General features: G+C 38.5%; 2 protein-coding genes across 2 annotated transcripts; one reads left to right on the top strand and one right to left on the bottom strand.

Annotated features, from left to right (window-relative positions):
* Positions 1–2,130: 2,130 nt before the first annotated feature.
* On the top strand, positions 2,131–3,435 carry LOC106091411 (splicing factor YJU2). The gene is made up of 3 exons (XM_013257924.2): positions 2,131–2,236; positions 2,295–2,863; positions 2,931–3,435. Exons 1-3 carry the CDS (start codon positions 2,213–2,215, stop codon positions 3,316–3,318), a joined length of 981 nt encoding a protein of 326 aa, XP_013113378.2. The 5' UTR covers positions 2,131–2,212; the 3' UTR covers positions 3,319–3,435.
* Positions 3,357–14,120, bottom strand: LOC106091410 (DNA-directed RNA polymerase I subunit RPA1). The gene is made up of 15 exons (XM_013257923.2): positions 13,643–14,120; positions 13,217–13,583; positions 12,798–13,152; positions 12,375–12,733; positions 11,955–12,295; positions 11,660–11,883; positions 7,743–7,826; positions 7,506–7,676; positions 7,117–7,442; positions 6,776–7,061; positions 5,780–6,716; positions 5,529–5,727; positions 5,228–5,454; positions 4,967–5,145; positions 3,357–3,975 (listed from the first exon to the last, which is right to left on the bottom strand). Exons 1-15 carry the CDS (start codon positions 13,983–13,985, stop codon positions 3,415–3,417), a joined length of 4,959 nt encoding a protein of 1,652 aa, XP_013113377.2. The 5' UTR covers positions 13,986–14,120; the 3' UTR covers positions 3,357–3,414.
* Between the last annotated feature and the right edge of the window lie 6,121 nt (positions 14,121–20,241).

Raw genomic sequence — 20,241 nt, 5'->3', positions numbered from 1 at the left:
TTTGTTGTTTAAAACACACAACTAATAAACATACATACTCCCTCGTACATCTAAGCACTTGCGAGTCTATTTGTAGTTACATAGGCTGGTCAATTCTATTGTATGTATGTTTAAAATAAATCTTTTTGTACATAAACCTTTTTTATGGTAAATGCATTCTGTTACTTTTGAGATCATTTTTGCATACATTGAATTTTTAAACTATTCGTAGAAAAGAAGCAGTCGAATAAAGTGAAGTTCATATCGGAGCTTTTGTACATTAAAACTTTAAATAGTCGCTTTTTTATTTTTTTTTTTGCAACAATAGCCCGTAAAAAAGATTACAGGCTCAAAACACATGACATAAATATAAGGAAGAAAGTGGCACAGGGGCCATTTTATCGCCGTCCTTTGGGTGACCACCATAAATAACATATAACGGATGCAAACTGGGGAGGGATTGGAACCCGTCTGCTATGCAGACTATGTTATAATACTTCTTAGGGCTACGGTTCCGAACGAGCTATGAGGATCAGAAGGGCCGAAAGGGTCTTGCATATGGCATATGGGCTAGACCCTACGGCCCGTAGGCTCGAAATGGGGCCTGAATCCTAGGAGAGTCCACTGGCTCTACAGAAGCGAAATTAGACCAATACTTACTTACACCTCAGTAGTTTGGTGGACTGCTACGGAGAAAATGTGCAACATAAGGACCACACAACGAGTTTAGAGTACATCTTGTCTTGGCATAGGCATAGCGATGAGGACCACGCCCGCTAGGACCGTACTGAGAAGGCTGACAAATTTTGCGAACTTTGAATCCGAGGATAGTCCACTAGCTCAAAAGGAGCGTGATTAGACCAATTCTTATTACGCCTCAGTAGTTTTGTGAACTGCTATGGAGAAAAAGTGCAACATAAGCAGCATACAACAGGTTCAGAGAATATGTTGTCTTAGCATAGACGGAGCGATGAGGACCACGCCCTAGTGCACTGGAGACTTTTCTAGATATGCGACCCATTGACATACAGAATAAGTGTGAGGTAGCCACTGCAGTTATGAGACTTAAGGCGATGGAAGAATGGATTGAGGATGGAGGCAGCCATATGAGCAATAACTGTAAGGTCACGAACAGTCTTAAAGTGTAAGAAAGACATTAACGCCTTCTTTGAGGATGGCACAGTCCGCATCGTTTGGGTGTCGGGCCATAACGAAGTAAGGGGGAATGAAAGGGCAGACGATTCGGCAATAAACTTGGTTAACCCAGAGCCATTAAAAACAATAAAACATACAAAAGTGATGCTGGCAATGGTTTCAAGTGTTGCCATATTGTTTTTTTTTTTTGTCATTTCCCTCACTATAAGCAGAGCACTACTTTTCCGTCTATTTTAAGGGTTGTTATTCTATTCTGCTTTCGGAATAGCCGCTGAAATTTTTAAATATTTCGCGAGCGGAATTTTATAGCAATCAATTTTTTTTGTTCCCATACCAAAACAGGTTTCTTTATCTGCACTTATTGTTTTCTCTATCTTATATATTTTTTTCTCAAATATATAAAGAAAAAAAGAACCATTGAAACCAATAAAACAAACTAAAATGATTTTTTTGTTCCCATACCAAAACACGTTTCTTTATCTGCACTTATTGTTTTCTCTATTTTATATATTTTTTTCTCAAATATATAAAGAAAAAAAGAACCATTGAAACCAATAAAACAAACTAAAATGATGACGGCAATAGTTTCAAGTGTTGCCACTATAAAAGTTTTTTGCCATTTTCCTCACCTAAACAGAGTACTACTTTTCCGCCGGTTTTCAGCCGATGTTTCACCGACTTTTTTTATATGGAGTTTGACAGCATTCCGCTCGAAATACTGAACATAATACTCAGCTTAAGCTAACGTTTTTTTATATGGAAAGCTGGACAGAATATTTAGCTCAAAAAACGTATTTTACCTTTGTCTTGATGGTCTCACGAATTTGCAGCCAGCATGCAAATATTTTCCCTTCTAAACATTTTTAATTTATCGTTCAATAAATCAGACCATGCGAATAATTCATATTATGCCATCGTGGCCGTTTAGACACTTTCATTTAGGTATGTGTGATATCACACCGTTCAAACTAACGCGGCTCGGTGGTTTCATTTTTTTTTGTTTTTGGCTGATTTTGTTTTGGTTGGAGTTTTATAAACGTTTTAAACTTTCTTTTTCATAAATAATACATAGTTAAAAATGTCGGAGCGCAAAGTTTTGAATGTGAGCATAATTTTACTGAACCAATCATTGATTTTATTTAACAATTTTGCTGTTACAGAAATACTATCCGCCGGATTTTGACCCATCCAAAATTCCGCGCATGAAATTATCCAAAAATCGCCAATACACTGTTCGATTGATGGCTCCATTCAATATGCGCTGCAAAACATGCGGTGAATACATTTACAAGGGCAAGAAGTTCAACGCTCGAAAGGAGGATGTGGAACATGAAACATACCTGGGCATTCGAATTTACCGTTTCTACATAAAATGTACTCGCTGTCTACAGGAAATATCGTTTAAAACAGATCCCAAAAATACGGACTATGAAATAGAAGCTGGAGCGACCAGAAATTTTATGGCTCTAAAAATGGCTGAAGAGCAAGCTCGCAGGGAAGAGGAGGAGTTGCGCGAGGAAGAAGCCAGCAATCCAATGAAAATGCTGGAGAATCGAACTCAGCAATCGAGAAATGAAATTGAAATGCTGGAATCGCTAGAAGAATTGCGAGATTTAAATCGAAGGCAAGAGACTGTTGACTATGCTACGATGTTGCAACAGTATAGTAATAAGGAAACGGAAAGAGAGCGTCTGGAGAGACAAGAAAGAGAAGATGAGGAGTATATAAAGTAAGTGGGCTTTGTGTAGTCAAATGACAAAATAACAATAATTTACTTTTCTTTTGCCATTTTACAGGTCTGTAAACTTTAAGAACAAAGTATCTGATGGCAGTAAAAGAATTGTCGCTGAGGAAATAATTGAGGAAATTCAGGAAAAGGATGCAGCCAATCCCAAACCTGCGAAAATGCTAAAGCCTAATGAAACGGGACCGACTTTTAAAAAGCCTACAGCTAGCAGCAGCACAACAAAAGGATTGTCTTCAACTGATGTTGTGAAACGTAAACAGCCTTTGGTTGTACTCAAACCGAAACCAAAAGACGCCCAAAAGTTAGTTGATGCTGTAGTAAATGCGGATAGTTTAAATGAAACCTCCGCAAGTAGTAAACAAGTTAAAGGCCCTAGTTCTGGCGGTGGCTTGTCACTTTTGTCTGCCTATTCAGACAGCTCGGAGGACTCTAGTTAATGTACCATGCACCTTTTTCAGAAAAAAAAATAAAAAAATCGTATTTTCTACAAATTTTATTGTAAAATGACATACTTTATAACTGGAAATTAAAATTTAACATATTTTTGTCAGCAATTCAAAGGCACCTGTGCCATTTCGTACTGGAAGGCCTACCATTAAACGACTTGAGGGTGAACATAACTCATCGGCACAACCTGTACCAGCAGCATTCTTCAGGAACTGGAGACAAGATTCAAAGGACATTTGCTGCAAAGGCGAGGCAGAGTGTTCCATTCCTTTGCGAGACAGGGGTTGGAAAGTACCATCAAATGTCATGTAATCAGCAATAAGCGACAAATGACGGCGGTCTACCGTAATACCATAAACTTTGAAGACATTCGTTACTTCCTGCACAATGACTCGAGCTGCTGCTTCAATTCCGTATGTTCGTGCAATAGCGTGTATGTCGTTAGAGTAAAAACGATTTATGTCAAGCACTTTGTTGTGTTTAAACATTTCTACAATGTTAATGCCATCAGTCTTAAGAGTCAACTCGCCATTGTTGCCCTTATATATAATGGCACGTTTTATATTTTCCACTTGATGTACCACTGATTTTCCCGCCAAATCCCGGATTATTGTAGATATATTTGGCTGTCGGTGTCTCATTTCTAACTGTAAGAAAAATTAATAGGTGTGGAATATAAATTGGCTGTAGTTTTAAAGTATGGATAAAACTAAAGGTAGCCAGCAATGAAAAAATCTACAAAATCCCAATAATTATAAAATCCTACTACTCGACCAGACATGTCATAGGACCTGTAACTTTCCGTATTCATAATCGTTATAATCGGCAGGTATTCCTATATGTATTGTAGTTTTTTTTATAGACATGTGTCCACATGTATATTTGATGAACAAAAAAAAAAACTCAATTTAATCGAATAGGTTGCATATTAATTCCAATATCCATTTGTCATATTCAATATCACACGATGTGTACAACTTTCAGAGTTCCTATTTGGGAAATTACATATGACATGTATGATTGTGTAATGGCAGCTTAAGTAACACATAATCACGAGAATAGAAACAAGTAATAGCGCATTAAGTTCGGCCGTACCTAATTTCCATCATTGATCGCATTTCAAGTGTTTTCAATGTATTTTTCAAATATATAGGAAATATATGAAGTTATGAACCGTATTTGCCATTAGAACTCATAACAATACCACGTTTAATATATCAGCCAAATCGGATAATAATTGCGCCCTGCAGAGGCTGAAGAGGTCATTTCGGGCGATCGGTTTACATGGGGGTTATATCAAGTTATGAACCGATTTAGATCACGCCTTTTTGCGGTAAGGGGGCGAGCTGTGCATTGTAGTGGAAAGGAAACGAAAAAGTGAAAATAAGCCAGTAATTTTGGTTCGGGCAGAGATATTGCTGTGAAATGTCGAATCTAAATAGTTAAGGAGCTGATGTTTCAAATTTAAGGCCTCTAAAAGGTTCAAATGCTTATTGTTGGACCCTTAAAGTTCACATCGGAAATTATATTTGACTCAGAAATGCACATTTAGTGCTTGATAACCTAAATAAAATTTGCTTTATGCTTTGCTGGGATATAACGCTTAAATATACGTACGTGCGTAAACATGAGACTTACATTAAATGTTAATTTGGCCCACAAATAACGTTTCTTATCATACACATAGTTCTCAACCATGGAGTTGAGCAAGACCTTCTCCGTAAGATTATCTGGTTTATTAGAGGACTCCTCCTCAGAGTCGTGTGTCTCATCTGCTGGAGCTTCAACGCTATCATCCTCATTCTCATCATCATTTGCTATGAAGAATAAAGGAAACATATCGTACGTGTTAATAGCAAGGCATCCACCCATACTTTGTATGGGAAAGAAGCATCATACCATCAACAATTTCTTCTGCCTCCTCTGGGTCGTCATATTCGTTCTCGTCCATCTTCTTTGATTTCAGTTTAACTCCGGTTGCATCATTATCTGCATCTCCCTGCTCATCGTCAGAAGAGTCGTCATTATCAGCAGACGTTTCTTTTGGCGCCTTCGAAATATCTTCGCCAGCATCTATGTTTTCGTCTTGAGAGCCATCTTTGTTTTGCGTTTCACCCATTTCAATACTTAAATATTTGGCACCGATACAGATTCAATAGAAAATTAAATTATTTCAAATTTTATTGGCATTATCACTTACACTGCTGTCTTTGATGTGGATGATTTTATGATCGAGCGGAACAACACAGAAAAGAATTTATTGCTCAAAAACTGTATAATCTGCTTTGGTTTGACACTGAAATCTTCGGCATAAGCTTGTCGGGGTAAAAACTGGAAGGTTAACTCATATCTTTGTACTCTTGTGGGTGTGTGAACCAATTGCGTTTTAACAGTAACATCTGGTAAGGGAAATTAGTTATTGATGAAATACCATATTAAAAAAACACTTACATTGCAATACATCGCTCAATGTCACTCTATTTAGCGTGAGACGTAGTTTTTCTGCCATCTCTTCCTGATTTGGTTTGATGGGTATATCCATTGAAGGGGTTTTAATGTTAGCCGAAGCCATCATAAGGATTTCGCGAAGACGTGGTATACCCAGGGTCACGTTCATTTCACCGCGACCGGCAAAGTGAAAAGTATTCAGTGTCATCTGAGTGGAAGGCTCGCCAATCGATTGGGCAGCAAGAAGACCAACCGGTTCACCTGGGGCCGCTAAGGCTTTGGCGTTTTTCACGTACATCACATCGGTAACAGCGGATTTCCGGTCGGGGTGTCTGGCTACGTAATCGGCAATAATTTTTTCCACTTTCTCCGAAACAGAACTGTAGGTCGTGTCCTGTCGATAAACTGAACTAGTGGGATCTGGACAACGGGTATATTTCTTTTGATACGAGGCTTTACTATCATCATCGGCTTTTCGCCATAATTTGATGATAGCTTCATCTATGCGGCGTCTTCCGGTCTTTGTGTTAAGCTTATTGGCTTTATTAACCTCGATTTCGTTGCGCAGCTCGGCTGAGAAGTGGGTAAAAGGGGCAATATGTTTGGTGTTTGCACTGCTATGTTTTTTCAGCCAAGAGCGAATTTTCTTATTGTGGCGATGTACTTTATTGACTTCTTCCTCAACCCTTATTGTTTCCATTTCTTGAGGACGAACTATTACTGCGGCATTTTGAGTTAGAAATTCTGTGCAGAATTTGGTATTGAAGAACTTTGATTTTAAAATATCCAGACCATCCTCGCCATAGAGAAATTGAACAATGCAATTGTCACTGTCACGCACTGTCAAGTCATAGTTTACCGATAATCCTTCCAAATGTTTTATTAGGCAACGTTGCAGATAACCCGAGCGAGAAGTTTTCACAGCGGTATCAATAAGGCCCTAGAAAATTCAAAATTCACTAGCCTCTGGTAAAAGGGATTTCAAAGAGACGAGTTTACCTCACGACCAGCCATGCAATGGAAAAAGAAATCTTGCGGTTGTATTCCCGTTAAAAATCGACCATCAATATATCCTCCTGATTTGGGCGAAGTTTCGAAAGAAGTGAAGCTGGGTAAGGATTTGCCCGATATCATAAGAGGTGGGCGTTTACCTTCCAATTCAATTTGACCCAACATACAGGAAATTTGCATAGTGTTGACCATGGAACCCTTAGCACCCGACATAACCATTAGCTGTAGATTATTGTCGGGGAATTTTGTGATCAAACCATTAGGTAAACATGTTCTGAAAAGCAAAAATTAGCCACGTCATTGTATAACCTATCCACACCCACACCTACTTGTTGATATCATTTGTGTAATTATCCAACATTGACTTGTATTTACGATCTAGGATAACTCGAAACTTGGGATCTTTGATGTAAGCTTCTTCCATTTTCTCCGACAGCACATCTAAGGCGGGAACATTCTCCATATCCAAGGCAGATGCCAAAGTAGCATTACCAATTTTACGACTTTCTCGAATTATATTGCGCCTTTCTTCGTCGGCTTCGGCCGTAACCAGAATGTCCTTTACGCCCAGTGTAAATCCTTCCCATTGCAGGAAAAATGTGAAGACCTTTGTAAATGCGGTTAGCAAGCACGTCGATATGTTGCCACCGTATAGCTATGCACACGTAAGAGAAGTAAAGGATCAAACATTTAACTAAGGCTTACTAATCGAACTCACCTCGTACATGCAATGTATGAGACCATACGTGGTGGCACCGTACTGCTGTTTGTCCAAGACACCTGCCAAAAGTTCACCATGACGAATTATTACCTGACTCTCAGACATTTCATTTTCACCCATCTTTGTGCCTCCAGCTAGGGCAACGCGTCCTCTATAAACGTTCCAATGCTAATTTAATACACACTGTTAATGCATACATTTAACACATGTTTTGACATTTTATAGATTGGTTACCTTTGAAGCAATTTTCGCTACTGAATTCAGTGTAATAGGTGGATATCCCTCAGGTATAAGATTGATTATTATGGTTGACAATATCTAAAAAGAGGGAGAAATCATTTAAAACTCAAACTGCACTTTTTTATACATAGATAAGTCAAACGATAAACATAACATTTTCAAAAAATGTTTCTTCTGTGTAATTTTAATGTTTTGACACCTCACTTTCTCTTTAAATAAAAAGTTTTCAAGTTTAGGGTGGCTGACACGAAGTGTTACCATACACAACCACATTTTTCGTATGAAAATATTTTTTTTATTCCAACATAGTGTGGAAGAAATCTAAATTTCAGAATCCAATGCTCTCTGAAATGGTGCAAATAAAAAATTTTAATCGGATCTGGGCGTTTGGACAGCCTTTGTGTGAACGAAATGAAGCGCGGAACATGATTTTTTTAAGTCATTATTGTTTTACACGTAACGGTGCCTTGTCTTGTTTGGACGTCCATGGCCTACGATGGAAATGTTTGTGTGGCCAAGGTTTCAAAGCAGCTTCCAAAATGTTTTCCCAATAAAACGTATTTTTTACTTCGAAAAATTACTTCGGGTGGCCATTCGTAGGCTTAAATTGTCAGTTAATATGAAGTAGATAATTTTCGGAGTTTCGAATTGCTCACTTGAGAAATTTTTCACGTCGGAGAATACTATTTTCGGGTACCCGAAAGATTTTTTTGTCAATATATGTAACACCTCCTTCGAAAGGATGGATTTCGCTGAACTCGGACAATGTCAGGTGTTGTTGCAGTTTTATTTTTGAACCACCACAATGGCGTTTGGTGGCGAAGCACAAACATTTTCTTCACTTTGATGTTTTTGCGTTCGCCAACAAAAGCCGAGTGTGATTTTAAGCCAAATATAACGCTTGACCTCGATCAGCAATAATCTATTTTAAAACAAACTCGGAAGCAAATTCTTTTGGCGGCTTGAAAACAATATAATGAGCTGTCAATACAATAAATATCATGTATCTGTCATTGCTAGTTTGAGAGATATACCAGTGCGAACTTGGTTACAAGCCTATACAACATGGCAGCTACCCTGTATGGTGTATCTCTGTTTTTCGTGTCTTCCTTTTTTCTTCTACCTTCTTCGATGGCGAACACAATAAACCTAAAGTCTCAGAGTTAAGCGACTTGCAACTGAGGTTGCTTCGAAACATACGGCAAAAATTTTTGCAAAAGACCAAGCTATTTAGGCCATTGGATGAAAATTATACTAAACAAATTAAGGGCGTAGAATGGAAACTGGTTAAGGAATATGTGGTACATACTCTTTACACCCTACACACCGCAGTGGTACAGGGTATTATAACTTAGTGCATTTGTTTGTAACACCCAGAAGGAAGAGAGATAGACCCATTGATAGGTATACCGATCGACTAAGAATCACTTTCTGATTCGATTTAGTTATGCCCGTCTCTCTGCCTGTCCATGTTAATTTGTGTACAAACTACAGGTCGCATTTTTCGTCCGATCGTCTTCAAATTTGGCCATATATTTTTGGCTTAGAGACGAAATCTATTGAAATTGGAAAAAATCGGTCCAGAATTGGATGTAGCTCCCATATTTATGTTCGTTCGATTTTGAGAAATATTACAATTACAATAAATGCTCATTTGTAACCGATTCCCTAGAAGTTTGACAGGAAGGATTTTTTTATAATTTCGTGAATTTCGTAGAATACGGTTCAGATTTAGATATAGCTCTCATATATATGCATCGCCCGATTTTCACTCCTAGAGCCACTGCAAGCGCATTTATTGACTAATCTTGCCAAAATTTTCCACAACGCTTTCCCCAACGACTATCTCGGCACGGAATAGCTGTGAGCACCACACAGGCTGGAACATTGAGGTTCGATCTGTGTGGTGTTCATTGAAGCTTAGCTTCGAGCTACCGGGCGTGTCCACAGGTTGCGGCTAGTGGAATGCTCCATATAGAGTAGCTGCAACAACAGTCGCGGACACTCAGCGGCATCGAGGGGAGAGTCTCAGTGAGAGGCCAGGCAGCACCAGCTCTTGCATAAATACTTAGTGCCTATGATGCTCGATAAGACAAGGGGGGTTCTTGGTGCCTTTAAATTACCAATGGTCACCCTGTTCCCGCGGCGATCCCTCCTTTGGACCGGAACGAGCGTGCTCATCTACAGGAGCATGACGAGGATCGCCACCTCCACATGCAAATGTGGTTACAACAATAACTTCCACAATATCTATAGAGTTTAGTTCAGATGTAGATTAGTTACCATATATATGTTCGTCAGATTTTAGGTAATCTACAATAAAGTTGTCATTTGTCAACCGTATTTATTACAGTTTGAAAATATTCGCTCGAAATTTCATACGGATTGACCAATAACCCATCGGAAAACATCCGCCGAGGTCCATCAAATTGTTTCAGAATTAGATATAGCTCCCACTTTGAGCTTAGGGTAGGTGTAGGGTATTATACAGTCGGCACAGCCCGACTTTTGCCTTTCCTTGCTGGCTCTCATCTATGCTAGAAACCTAACCCGATTGTATCGGGTTTTACCATTTTCCTTTGACAAAAATTACTGTCCACTGACATTAAAAAATGTCCAAAGTCTGTCAGAAACCATATATCCCTCTAGTTGGGATCAAAGGATTAAGAAAGATGTATCGCAACATCGATGCTAGAATGTCAAAAACAACTCCCAAACTAGAGCAGAAAGCGGGCTACTTTAGCTTTCGGCACTGCGAAATAATCTCTAATGAAATAAATCCCAAAGTTGAGAACAAAGCACTTAAGGATTCAGGAAAAAGTAGCGTAACATCAACGCTAGAATGTCAAAAACAACTCCCAAACTTGTGCAGAATGAGGGCTACTTTAGCTTTAAGAAAGGCATATTATCTTCGGCACTGCGAAATAATCTCCAATGAAGTAAACTCGAAAGAAATGAAGCAACCCCTAATGAAATAATCCCCAATAGAAAAGAAATAAACCCCAAAATTTTGGAAATAACAAAAAAAAAATTAAAGAACACCCAAAACATTGAGCACTCGATTTTAAATTAAACAAAAATTTTTCTCCTGCCTCTCCTCCTTTTGCATATGTGCATAATAATAATCTATTATTTATTTTTTTTTTCTAAGTATTTTTTCTTACTTTGAGGGTGTGCCAGATGGCACCTGTGATGGGATGGCACCTTCAAAAATATATTTTATTGGTTTGCCCAAAAAGTAATTGCGGATTTTTCATATAGTCGGCGTTAACAAATTTTTTCACAGCTTGTTACTCTGTAATTGCATTCTTTCTGTCAGTTATCAGCTGTTACTTTTAGCTTGCTTTAGAAAAAAAGTGTTAAAAAAAGTATATTTGATTTAAGTTCATTCTAAGTATTATTAAAAATGCATTTACTTTCTTTTAAAAAATCCGCAATTACTTTTTGGGCAACCCAATATATATTCAAATTCAAAAATATAATATATTTATGAAAATCATCAATAACAATAACAATTTGGCGTTTTTGTGTCTACTGGCAATGCTTTCAAATTTCATTATCATCTGTTCTACGCTTTATGTTAAGCTTGAACTGGCAACAATACGCTGAAATATTACCCCAATGCATTTTACTGTCTTGAAAACAAACTTGTAATGTTATTAATAGTAATAATTGTTGTAAAAACTCAATAAGAATTCAGTTTTTAACTAACTGAAAAAAAAACATAAAATTGGAATAATCCCCAAATTTCTTTATTTGGGAATTACTTCATAATGAAATAATCTCCAAATAATATCGACGAAATAAACGCCAAATAAAATGAAATATTTCCCAAAATACTTTTGGGTGTTATTTCATTTTTTTTGGGTTGGAGGTTAGTTCATTGGACTTTAACTGCAAGTTAAAATTACCTGTTTTCCAGACCACAATTGTATGGGCTTAATTATAGCCGGTGGTAATAAAGTAATATTTGTTTTAATGTGAGATAGTCCCTGAAACACAAGCTGTTGATAATCTTCGCGATTGAAAAAGCGGCCACGTATTGAAAGTTTTACGCCTGATATAACGTGATCTTGAATAAGGCCACCCAATGGTGTACCATCCTTGGGAACTAAATAGTTACTGGCCACATTGACTAGAAAATACAGACAAAGTATTGTAGCAAACAAAATTGTATGTATTTGTATTATATCTTTTTGAACATACCCAGATTGTAGGCCTCGGATCTTGCAACTTCGCTCTGAGGAAGATGGGCATTCATTTCGTCACCGTCAAAATCAGCATTGTATGCCTTACAATTGGAATAGTGCAAACGAAAGGTCTTTTCACCCTTCAAAATACGTGCTTTGTGGGCCATAATTGATGGCCTGTGAAGCGAGGGTTGGCGATTCAAAAGCAAAATGTCTCCATTCAATACATGTCGGTGTACAATTTTTATGCCCTTTTCGGGATAGTTAAACAATAATTTTGCCATACTTTCTCTTTTAGATGCATTATTAGCTGGAATATATGTGGTATATCCCCTTTCGTCTTGAATATAATTCGCTCTGAAATGAGTTTAAATTTAAAAATAAATGCAAAAGCTTAAACAAAATCCGTTATATATATATATATATATATATATACCCGGGATGAACATCCGGCCCATTCATCACCATTTTACGTAGTTCCGCCACATTCCATGGTGTCACAGGCACTGGATACGATAATTTGCGCGCAAATATATCTGGAATGCCAATTTCTTCTACATTTATGTTGGGGTCTGGTGTTATGACAGTACGAGCAGCATAGTTAACACGTTTGCCCATCATATGTTTGCGTATAAGACCTTCCTTTTTTTCCAAAACCTGCTTCAGACCAGATGAGTTTTGAGCCTCCCGCGACATGCTTACATCAAGTAAAACATTGACTGACGTCTGCAAAGCTTGCCAAGCATTATAAAGTTTTTCATAAGCATTTGAACCTTTTGCACCATTAAAAACGTTCTGTGAAGAAGACATAAGGTTTTCGGTCGAAACATTATTGTTGGGGACTTTAAAACTAGCCTACCTGTGCTTCTTCGGACATATCGAACACTTCTCCTTTGATATGTTTCATTATTACTCTTATCACGGAGTTATTTTCGATGATTCCTCGATAAAGACCAGTTTGGGAGTGCTCTACAATTTGATCGTGCAAAATATTTGAGGGACGAGCTTTGGGCGGAGTCACCGGTATTGTATCCATGAAAAATATATCAATTGGACTGAAACCATGTTCGCTGGATTTGCCCACCAATGTTAGTACCGGGAAAAAAAGTTTCAAAATTTCAGAATAGTTTTCATAAACCTGACGCAGAAACTTTCGACATTCATCAGCCAATATAACTTTGTGTTGTCCAGGTACACCTTCCTTGTCGCCGAACCTACAATCATATGGAATGGCTTTTATTACGAGAAATGATCAATGATCCATTCAGGCTTTCATACTTGCTTCTCATTTCCGCCACACTAACATAATAGACAAGCTTATGGTGCATATAACGGACGTTTTTTAAGTTTTCGTTGCAATGTTGACATTTACTAGACATGGGACGCTGTAATGCAGCATTTACAATGGCAGCCCGTACTGCACGAGAAGTCTTTGTTACATTCACCTGATTACTGCGGCCTTTGGATAAGAGCTGAAACATTTCCGATAGGCGGGGGTGCAAATAGTCCCCCCTCTCAGTTTTTACGCGCGTCTCTGCACTATTAAAAACAATTTCCGATTTAAACATTTCCAGTTCTTGAGCTTCAACTACATAGCCCGCTTCAATGAGATGCAATTGCAATGACAATATATCCAAGACATGCTCTGAAAGAATGCAATATTCATTTATTGTGTAATAGTAAATAGGTTACTGAATGACTTACGTTTAATTTGCAGTTTAGAGCAATGTATACACGAAATGTTGCATATCTTTTGAACAAATTTAATGAAAAATGGATTATAAACAAGAGCATTCAATTCGATGTGGCCCATGTGGCCGGGACAAGCTTGCATATTCAGGCAGGTGGCACATGGTTCCATGCGCTTGCCGAATGTACCCATTTGGCTGTCATACAGACCACCGGGCAGTGGATGTCCCAGCGGATCAAATGTGAGACCCGTGACAATTTTAACAACACTTAGCCGTTTGATTTCATCGCCAGTGAAAACTGAGAACTCCAGGTCTGATGGAAACATGTCAATATCAAAAGTTTTCGTTGTCCCCATATTTCAAATTGTTGCAATTCTTTTTCAATGAAAAAATGGTTTTATTTAAACTGGGAAAGAAGTAAACGGCACTTCAGAAATTGAATAAAACAAAACAAAGTGCACGTGTAGGGAACGAAATAAACGAGACTAGGGATCCATGGTAGAATTAAGAGGTAGTGTTATAAGCACAATAACAAAACCTACCCCCAATGAAATTACCTTGCGTGAGAAATGCCATAACTAAGGCTAGGCAAATTTATACAAGGTAAAGTCATGAGCCCAACCAAGACATAATTACCCGGTAGCGTACCGTAAACAGATGAGTACAATTTTTTCTTGCGAAGTGCACTATCTTTCAAAGAGTTTTGGTTGTGACTGTGTATTATGGTTAGGAATCATAACACACACAAACAACGAAAAATGGCGCGAACTAGTACATACATAAAATCAGAGTTGCACTAATCACTGCTTTTGAGAGATAGTGCACTCAATATTTTGTTGTTCGGCAACTGCCGCTACCTGTAAATGAATATATCTTGCGGAATACTGTCAAACTCCAAGGTTGGCTAAAAAAAGACGGAAAAGTAGTACTCTGCTTATTGTGAGGAAAATTTCCCCAAAAACAGGAAAGTGGCAACACTTGACACCTTTGATGACATCATTTTTGTATGTTTTATTGGTTTCAATGTTTCGTTTTTCTTTATTTTTTTGTGAAAAATAGAATTAAATAGAGAAAACAATAAATGCAGATAAAAAGTGTTTTGGTATTGAAACAAAAATATTTGATTGATGTCACATTCCCCTCGCGAAACAATTAAAAATTCCACGACTATTCCCAAGGCGGAATAGAATACCAACCTTAATGCGGGTAACAATATTTTCCGCTGCATTTTCAGAAAAAAACCCGAATGTGTTTGTTTTTAAGGAGTGATCATGTACCCAAACATAAATCTCAAATTCGTGTTCCAGGAGTTTTACATTTGTAACCCATATTGCATCGAAATCGAGGGTGCGCCTTTTTCAGCGCGTTTTTTGCCTACATTTTAATATAAAATTTGCATATTTTCAATTAAATTTTTAATTGATCCAATTAAAACATTTATTTTGATATTTCGGATATTAAAATCATTTTTTCAATTGGATCAATTAAAAAATTAATTGGAAATTTCACAAAATTTCTATAATTGCCGTGTTTTATTTTAGTCATCGAATGATATCGATAACTTTTCAATAGGTCTGGTTTTAATTTAGCCACTCACAAAAGAGGTATGTCTGCAGGTGGCCACAATTATTTGTCAAAAAAGAGGGTAATACTAAAATTTAGAAACACGAAGAGATTTCTACGTTTTTCTTTCTTTGATGACAAATGAACTAACGACAAAAGTAAGTGTAATATAAAACATGCTCTCATAGATAAAAGTCTGCTACTAATATTATTTTAACACATTTCCTCACTTATGGTGGGTGTTAAGTTGGTGTTTCAAAGTGAACATAAATATTTTTATAACTACTTCTTGTAGATAATAGACTTTTAACCAAAAAGACTTTAGATTTTTAAGCAAGACTTTTATTTAATAAAAATGTTATGTTAGAAGTGATATTTTTGTAGTTTTTCAAAAAGTTATTCATGTAAAGCATGGGTATGTCTCTGTGAAACACGAACTTAATACCAACCTCTTTGTAAACATGCAATTTGACTCGAATTTCATTAAAGGTTTGCGTACATAGGTTAGGTTAGGTTGGAAAGAGGATGGAGATATTAATCCGCCCCATGCCACTATGGACATACACCAAAGCCAGTAATCGGCTTGTTGTGAGCTCTAAAAACTATAAAGTAACCTCTAAAAAGAGAATTTTATGTTAGGAATTCCGTATCATTTACAAAATCCTTAATTGTTTTCAATACCACTCCCCTTGGTTCATGTCTGATATTATGTCTCCACCTAAGTGCCGGTGCCTGTTGGACGCGAAAGCCGGGCAATGACAAAGGAAATGCTCCAACGTCTCATCATCTTCCCCGTATGCCCTACACATGCTATCACTTGCCGCACTGATTTTACATAAGTGAGCTCGTAGTCCACTGCCTCAACTCGGACTGCGTTAACCTGAAAGGCTTCGGGTTAACCAAGTTTATTTACGGCAGTCCTCTGGCCTTCACCGCCAAATCGTCTGCCCTTTCATTTCCCCTTACTCCGTTATGGCCCGGCACCCAAACGATGCGGATTTTGCCACACTCAGAGAAGGCGTTAATCTCCTTCTTACACTGCAAGACTGTTCGTGACCTTACCGTCCTGGTTGTTATTGCCCTTATGGCAATTTTACTGTCGGTAAAGATGTTCACACTCGACGTCTTCGCGTTAGCACCACACCACTTCTCGCATTCCGTGATCGCTCGGATCTCCGCCTGCAGGACCGTATTATGGTCAGGCAGTCTAAAACAGATCTAAGTCCCTGGGTTCTCAATGTAAACCCCCAAGCCCACTTTGTCCTCTAGCTTTGATTCATCAGTGTAACATGATCTTCCAGATGGCAATACTAGGGTTCCGTCAATGCAAGATTGTGCCGATGGCAGAAGTGCTTCGCACTCGACTACAGGGTTCATCTCAGGTATACGATCGGAAACCTCTTCCCTTCCTTCCAGGTTTCCTATCGTCACCTCAATTATAACGCATTGGTATGAGCTGCTCCCATCCTCAACCCATTCTACCATCGCCTTAAGTCTCATAGCCGCAGTGGCTGTCTCACACTTAATCTTTATGTCATTGGGTCGGATATCTAGAATAGTCTCCAGTGCCCTAGTGGGCGTGGTCCTCATCGCTCCGCCTATGCCAAGACAACATGTTCTTTGAACCTGTTGTATGGTCCTTCTGTTGCACTTTTTCTCCAGTCCACCAAACTGCTGAGGCTTTAGTAAGTGTTGGTCTAATCACGCTCCTATAGAGCCAGTGGACTCTCCTAGGATTCAGACCCCATTTCGAGCCTACAGCCCGTCTACATAGTGCCCAACATCTGTGAGCCTTCTCAATACGCTCCTGAATGTGACACTTCCAATTCAGTTTCCTGTCCAAGATCACACCTTAGTATTTGACCTTGTCAAATATCGAAATCGTCTTATTGAGGAAGCGTGGTGCGTTAAATTGGCCCACCTTCGTCTTCCTCGTGAAGAGGCATATTTCAGTCTTCTCTGGGTTAACATTGAGACCTCTGGGTCTAGCCCAGTCATATGCTATATGCAAGACCATTTCGGCCCTTCTGCATAGCTCGTTTGGATCCTAACCCCTAAGAAGTATTATAACATCTTCTGTGTAGCAAACGGGTTCAAATCCCTCCTCAGTCAGCATCTGTAATAGGTCATTTATGGTGGTCATCCATAGGAGTGGCGATAAAATGCCCCCCTATGGCGTGCCCTTCAAACGAAAACTTTCCCAAAATTCTAAGGAGTGTCTTGTGGCATTGAAAAAAATACATTTATGGTAATAAACATACTTCTTTTGACGGCAGAAGCGATTCGTTCGGGCCCGAGGTTTGAACTAATCTATTGCGAAAGGTACCTTGAGGCCTTGCAATAAGTCTGTGATTCTTTAAAGGTTAATTAATTTTTCCTTCTTTAAAGTTATTTTGACACATACTAGAATAAATGGATTATTTTTATACACTCCATCATAGGATGGGGGCATACTAATTTCGTCATTCTGTTTGTAACTCCTCGAAATATTCGTCTAAGACCCCATTATCTAATATATAAAAATCAATTTGTGTTTGTTTGCAGGTTTGTTTGTATGTTTGTGTGTTCCTTATAGACTCAGAAACGGCTGAACCGATTTTCTTGAAATTTTCACAGATGGTGCACAATGACCCCGTGGTGAAAAAAGGGTACTAAATTTGTTTATATCTGAAGGGGGCGGACCCTCCCCCTTACCCTAATTTTCAGAAACGCCAGATCTCGGAGATGGGTGGTGCGATTTAAGCGAAATTTTGTGTGCTCTCATATAGTACCCTAAAAATAACCTACCAAACATATATTTAGACCAATCACGACAATATGGGACTCAAATGAAAGGTATTTAGGATAAGAAAACATATCTGATATCCAATTATCGGACCAAGTAGTAAGGGGACCAACCCAAGCCCCAAAACACCCCTAAATCGGACATATTTACCGACCATGGCAATATGGTACTCAAATGAAAAGTATGTGCAAGTAGAGTATGAATCTAATATCCAAATGTGGGACCACGTTTCTGGGGTTCCACCCCTTCCCCAAAACAACCCCCAAACAGGACTTATTTACTGACCATGGGAATATGGGGCTTAAATAAAAGTTATTTGAATGTAGAATACAAATCTGATATTTAAATATGGGACCAAGTGTTTGGGGGGCCACCTCTCAACAAAAACATCCCCCAAAGGGGACAAATTTACGACCATAGCAATATGGGGCTCAAATCAAAGGTCTTTGGCAGTAAAGCACGAATTTGATATCAATATTCGGGAAAAGTGTCTATGGGGCCACCCCACCCCCACTACACCACCCAAATAGGAAGTATTTTCTGACTATTGCAATATAAGGCTCAAATAAGAGGGTTTTTAAAGTGGAACACAAATCCGATATATATTTTCAAGGCCAACTCACTGAGTGGTCGCCCATCCCACAAAACACCCCCCAAGCCGGTCATGTTTGCCGACTATGGAAATATGAGGCTCAAATTAAAGATATGTGGGAGTATACCACCTATCTGATATCAACATTTGGGGCCAACTGTCTATCGGACGTTCCACCACCATAACAACCCCCAAATAGGACGTATTTGCTCACCAAGACAATTTGAGTCTCAAAGAGAGTGGAACTAAATATTCATAGTTTCTAGGGCCAATACCCCAAACCGGACATATTTGCTAACTTTTGAAATAAGGAGTTTAAATGAGATTAGAAAACGAATTTGATACCCAATTTTGAGGGCAATGGCAGTATGGGATAAAAATAAATGATATATAGATATATAAGAATAGAGCACGTTGCTAATATATTTTCCGGGCTTAGTGTTTGGGGGACCACCCCAAAACAACCCTAAATCTGGCATATTTACCGACTATGTCAATGAGGAGCTTAAATGAAAGGTATTGGGGGGTAGAGCAAGAATTGATACCCATTTTCGGGACCAATTTTCTGGGTGTCTACCCCTTTCCCAAAATATGCATTTGATATCCAAATGTAGGACCATGTATTTAGGGCATCACCCCTTCCCCAAAGGGTTAACATTTTTCGACCATGCCAATATGTGGCTCAAATGAAAGGTATTTGAGATTAGAAAACGAATTTGATAACCTATTTTGGGGCCATGTGTTTGGGGGGAGGCTTCATCCTGTAAACTCCTCTTAAGCCAATGGCAATATGGGGTTTAAATAAATGGTATTTTAGAGAAGAGCACGATGCTAATATTTTTTCAGGGCCAAGTATCTGCGGGACCATGTCTCCCCCGAAAACACCACTAAATCAGACATCATGAGAATATCGGTCTGAAATGAAGTATTTTAAGAGTGGAGTACACCTTACATCCTAACTAAAATTCGTAGACCAACAAAGATCATATGGGATTCAGACAAAGGCACTTATATTGTTAAACTGTTAGTCAAGTTAGCATGGTATCTCACTAAAAGAAATTTAGTTGTCGAAAATAAATATTCCAAGGAAACTTTTGTTCCATATAAAATAAAAGAAGGCGCTGCGGAGCGGGCCCGGGTCAGCTAGTGTATATATATTTTCGATCGTCATGATATTTTAAGTCGATCTAGCCATGTCCGTCCGTCCGCGACGGAAGCACGCTAACTTTCGAATGAGCAAAGCTAGCCACTTGAAATTTTGTACAAATACTTCTTAAAAGTGTAGGTAGGTTGGGATTGTAAATGGGCCATATCGGTCCACGGTTTGATATAGGTGCCATATAAACCGATCTGGGATCTTGACTTCTTGAGCCACTAGAGGACGCAATTCTAATCCGATTTGTCTGAAATTTTACATGAGATGTTTTGTTATAGTTTCTAACAACTGTGTCAAGCACGGTGTAAATCCGTCCATAACCAGATATAGCTGTCATATAAACCGATCTTGGATTGTGATTTCTTGAGCCTCAAGAGGGCGCAATTCCTGTTCGAGGTGTTTTGTTATGACTTCCAACAACTGTGCCAAATATGGTTCAAATCGGTCCATAACCTGATATAGCTGTCATATAAACCGATCAGGGATCTTGACTTGAGCCTCAAGAGGGCGTAATTA

Source organism: Stomoxys calcitrans, chromosome 5 (genome assembly GCF_963082655.1).
Source record: "Stomoxys calcitrans chromosome 5, idStoCalc2.1, whole genome shotgun sequence".
Taxonomy (NCBI): domain Eukaryota; kingdom Metazoa; phylum Arthropoda; class Insecta; order Diptera; family Muscidae; genus Stomoxys; species Stomoxys calcitrans.
Note: the sequence above shows the minus strand (reverse complement) of the source record. Positions and strands in the feature narration are given on the sequence as shown.